At 40.5% G+C, this 5,000-nt stretch overlaps 1 protein-coding gene across 6 annotated transcripts in view; it reads right to left on the bottom strand.

Moving 5' to 3' along the window:
- Nucleotides 1-5,000, bottom strand: part of LOC122254642 (protogenin) — a 195,900-nt gene that overhangs the window by 22,707 nt on the left and 168,193 nt on the right. For all 6 annotated transcript variants that reach the window (XM_086537740.1, XM_086537739.1, XM_086537738.1 and 3 more), the window contains 3 exons: nucleotides 1,523-1,785; nucleotides 1,210-1,376; nucleotides 917-1,072 (listed from right to left, as the gene is read on the bottom strand). In XM_086537740.1, coding sequence (XP_086393866.1) covers nucleotides 917-1,072; nucleotides 1,210-1,376; nucleotides 1,523-1,785 — 586 coding nt within the window. The remainder of the gene's footprint in view (nucleotides 1-916; nucleotides 1,073-1,209; nucleotides 1,377-1,522; nucleotides 1,786-5,000) is intronic.

The raw sequence follows: 5,000 nt of genomic DNA on the forward strand, positions 1-5,000 counted from the left end.
TTATAAACAAATTGCTATACATTTAACCCCTTCACTACGGGCAGTAGAAGACGCTCCCCACGCCAAAACCTCTACAAGTTTTAAGCCAAAACCTCAACATAATCATCATGTGTTATATATAAAAATATGCATAGTTAACCTCTTCCCCCATATGCATATGACAGGTTATTTACATGGGTTGGGAAGAAAATGGAAAGAGTGACCTTGGTGGGAGGCCTCACTCAGATGACAAAAGAAAACGGTTGAAGTAGTAAGCTAATCATAATAAGTTTTATATTTTTACATAATGTTCCATAAATAAATAATAAAATGATTGCTAGCAGGGCGCATCGGTACCTCCCCTGGTATAAGCCAATCCCACTCTTATGTAATAATAATGAAAGTCAAGGAATCCATCGTATCATATACAACCTCTATTCTGAAAGATCTCGTACAGTATCCGGACGAAAGAAAACTTAATTCCAACAGAACGCAGCCATGATGCAGTATGCGTGTCCTCGGGTTTCTCACGAGCGCTGCAAGAACGCAGTATATGCGTCCTTGTAGTGAAGGGGTTAACTTAGGAGAATAAATGTCAAAACTTGCTAAATACCTGTTAAAAGGCACCACAAACATAGTAGGATGAATGAATTTAATGACCGCTAAAAAGGCGGGTTTGAATATTGACTTTATTTATTAATTGCTAATTTTAAATTTACTTCTATTTTAAAATATTCATTTTAATTTTATATTTTTTGAAAAATTTTAATTTTTATTTTTTTTTTAATGTTATTTTTTATTATTATTTTTTTTTCTCTATTTTTATATTTTCTATAATACGTGTTAATCACTTCTATATATTTTATTTAAGTTTGCATTAAATGTTTTATTGATCTTTTTATTAATATTAATATTGAGTTTATGAATGCTGACTCACCATCCTCAGCTGTACGGAACACCAAGCTGTCTGAAATTTCTGAAGGGAAGCTGCTGTAGGCTCTTACAAAGGCTGTATAGTTTGTGTTGGGCTTCAGACCTTCTAGTAGGAGTGATGTATTTAAGGAAACTTCCTGCCTCTCCATACCACTGCCCTCTGTAATAGAAGAAAGTGCATTGCTCTGAGAAAGTAGATACCAGGGTTTACATAAATCATACATATATTAGAGAATAATGTAATCCATGATACTATGCCTTAGATATACAAACTAAAAATAAGACAAAGATAATTACCTGATTCAAGATAATGTACTGAGTAAGCTTTGATCTTGCCGTTAAGTGGGAAGACTGCATCCCATGTCAGGAGAACCGAGGTAGGCGAAAGAACTACATAATTTAAGTTCTGGGGTGGTTCTGGTTGGTTCTTGGACGAGTTGATTACCACGAGGGCCCAACTTGAGCTGAGGACAGGTCAACATTAAACATACAACTGCGAAGTATAAGCCAATTCAAATGAAAAACAGGTCTCTAATAATATAACACAGCTTGGATATTAAGCTACTTGACCTCCTTCCACACACCAATAAAGAATCAAGCAAACACTTACGCATATCCCGCATCGTTGATAGCGAGGCACTGATACATTCCTTTGTCAGCAGTTATTGAATTGTAGAACAGGAGCTGGTTGGTGCCTGATTGAACAATGCGTCCTTTAATAAAGACAGGCCGCCCATTTTTGTACCATATGACGCGGGGAGTTGGATGACCCGTTACTGAGCAGTTTAGACGGGCTGTCTTGGCTGACAAGGTATTGACGGGCTTTGGAGAATCAATGACTTCAGGTGGGGTCATTATATCTAGCTCTCTTTCCTGAAACCACATGAAAATTCATCTGAATGGAGAATCAAATATATGTATGTATGAATACATCTCTCTCTCTCTCTCTCTTTCTTTCTTTCTTTCTTTCTTTCTTTCTTTCTCTCTCTCTCTCTCTCGCGAGCGCGAGCCTCTCTGAGCTCGTGATATTTTCTCGCGCTCGTTGCGCGCGATTGTGTGGTGTGTGTGTGTTAGAAGTTTGAGTGGTAGATTAGTTATATATAGTTGGGGTGGGGGGTAATTGTGAGTATGTGGGTGTGTGTGTGAGTTTGTGTTGGAGTGTGTGTGAGTGTGTGGGGGTGTTTTTTGTCTGATTGAGTGTGTGGGGGGGGGGTGGGGTGTCGTGTGGGTGATTGAGTGATTTGATTGAGAGTGTGAGTGTGAGCGTGTGTGAGTGTTTTTGTTGAGTATTGTATACTTGATGAGTGAGATAGTGGTTGTGTGAGTTAGTTTGTGGTTTGTTTGTGTGTTTGATCGGTATTGTGTGTGTTAGAGAGTGTGATACTATCAATTGTTCGTAGAGGATAGTTTGTTAGAGTAGTGATTGATTGTGTTTTTGTGTGTGTGATACTTTAGAGTATGACCTTGGTGAGTTGTTGTTTGTGATTGTAGCAGTTTGTGTTACGAGTGTGTGTTTTTGTTTGATGTGTTTGAGAGATTACTTTTTTTTGTATTGTGTGTGTGATTGATGTTGATGAGAGATCTGAGTGTGTTGTAGGGAGTGTGTGTATGAGTTAGAGTGAGATTGTGTGGTGTGTGTCTTTGGTGTGTAGTAGTGTAATGGTGTGTTGTGTGTGTGAGTGTGTGTGTGTGTGTTCATGGTTTGTGTGAGTTTGTGTGTGTGTGGTGGTGTGTGTGTGTGAGTGTTTGTGGGGGGTGTTTGTGTGGAGTGTTGTGTGTGTGTGGGTGTGTGTGTGGAAGTGGGTGGGTGTGTGTGTGGGTGTGTGGTGATGTGTGTGGGTGTTGGTGTGTGTTGTGTGTGTGTATGTTTTGCTGAGTGTGTGTGTGTGTGTGTGTGTGGTGGAGTGTGTGTGTGTGTGTGTGGTGGAGTGTGTGTGTGTGGTGGAGTGTGTGTGTGAGTGTGTGTTTGTATGAGTAGGAAGTGTGTGTGTGTGGTGTGTGTGGTGTGTGTGTGTGTGTGAGTGTGTGTGTAGTGTCTGTTCGATGTGAGTTGGGGAGTGTGTGTGTGTATGTTTGAGTGTGTGTGGTGTGTGTGTGTGTGTGTGAGAGTGTGTGTTTTTAATATGTGTGCTGTAGTTGGGTGGTGAGAGTGTGTGTGAGTGTGTGTGTGTGTGTGTGTGTGTGTGTGTGTGTGTGAGTTATGTATTTTGTGTGTGTTTGTGTGTGTGTGTTGTGTGTGTGGTGTGGTGTGTGTGTGTGTGGTGTGTGAGTGTGTGGGGTGTGAGTGGGGGGTGTGTGTGTGAGTGTGGGTGGGGTGTTTGTGTGTGTGTGTGTGTGTGTTTGTGTTTGTGGTGTGAAGGTGTGGTTTAATGAGTGTGTGTGTTTTGTGGTGTGTGTGTGTGTGTGTGTGTGTGTGTGTGTATGTGTAGTGTGTGTGTGAGTGTGAGTGTGTGTGTGTGTGTGTTGAGGTGTTGTGGGTGGGTGTGTGTGTGTGGGTGTTGTGTTTTGTGTGTGTGTGTGGAGTAGGTGAGTGTTGGTGTTGTATGTTTGACTGTGTGTGTGTGTTGTGTTGTGTATGTGTGTGTGTGTGTATGTGTGGATGTGTGTGTGTGTGTTGTGGTGTGTGTGTGGTGTGTGTGTGTGTGTGTGTGTGTGTGTGTAGTGTTTGTGTGTGTGTGTTTTGGGAGTGTGTTGTGTGTGTGATGTTTTTTATTTTTTTTATTTTTATTTTATTTTGGTGAGTGTGTGTGTGTGTTGTTTGTGTGTGTGTGAGTGTTTGTGAGTGGTGTATGTGTTTGTGTTTATTTGGTTTTTGTGTGTTTCTGTGTGTGTGTGGGTGTGTGTTTGGGTGTGTGTTGTTTGGTAGGTGTGTGTGGGTGGGTGTGGAGTTTGGTGGGTGGGTGGGGTGGAGGGTGTGTGATGTGGAGTTCTGTAGTGTGTGTGTGTGTGTGCTGTGTGGTGTGTGTGTAGTGTGTGAGTGTGTGTTTGTATGTGTGTGGGGTGGAGTATGTGTGGTGGTGTGGGTGCGTGAGTGTTTGTTGAGTGTGTGTGTGTTAATGCTGTGTAATTGGGTGTGTAGATTTATACTTCTGTGTGAGTGAGTGTGTGTTTGTGTGTGTTTGTGTTGTGTGTGTGTGTGTGTGTGTGTGTGTGTGTGTCTGTAGTGTGTAAATATATATTTATGTCTGTGTGGTGAGGTGTGTGGTGTGTGTGTGTGTGTTTGTGGTGTGTGTTGTGTGTATAGGTGTGTGTTGTGTGAATGTGTGTGGTGTGTATGTATGTGTATTTGTGTGTACTATATCTATATGCATTTACATCGGAGGTGTGTGGTGTGTGTGGTGAGTGTTTGTGTGTGGTGGTGTGTGTGTGTGAGTGTGTGTGAGTGTGTGTTTCATGTGTGTGTGTGGTCTCTATCTACTTTATGTAAGTGTGTGTGTGGTGTGTGTGTGTATTGTCTGTGGTATGTGACTGTGAGTGTGTGTGGTGTTTGTGTGTGTGTGTGTGTGTGAGTTTATGTGTTTGTGTGTGTGAGAGAGAGTGTGTGTGATATTAAGGTGTTTGTGTGAGTGTGTGTTTGGTGTGAGTGAGTGTGTGTGTTTGAGGTGTGTGAGTTGTGAGTCTGTGTCTGTATGTCTGGTGTCAGTGTCTGTGAATTTGTGTGATTTGTGTGAGTAGAGTGAGTGTTAGTTTGTGTGTTTGTGTGTGTTTGGTTTGTGAGTGTGTATATAGTGAGTGTGTCATCATATCTCTCATTATTATTGATTGTTAGTGACTGAGAGTTTGTGGTGAGGAGTTTTGTGTGATATGTAGTTATTTTGTTTTAGAGTGTTTGAGTTAGTCGTGTTTCTATATAGTTTCTGAGTGTTTAATGTGTGTGTCATTTGTACTGTTTCTGGTCTGCAGTGTGTGACTTGAGTGAACAGAACTAACACTTCTTCTCTCTAACACACACACACAACACAAAATGTCTATATAAATATTATTATATTATATATAAATATATATATGATATAGTATATTATTATTATTATATATAATATAAATCTGTGTATATATGGATAGGTCTGTATATATGTATATATATATAA

The sequence above is a fragment of the Penaeus japonicus genome, unplaced genomic scaffold, assembly GCF_977035675.1.
Source record: "Penaeus japonicus unplaced genomic scaffold, GWHDUDI00000001_assembly GWHDUDI00000006, whole genome shotgun sequence".
Taxonomy (NCBI): Eukaryota; Metazoa; Arthropoda; class Malacostraca; order Decapoda; family Penaeidae; genus Penaeus; species Penaeus japonicus.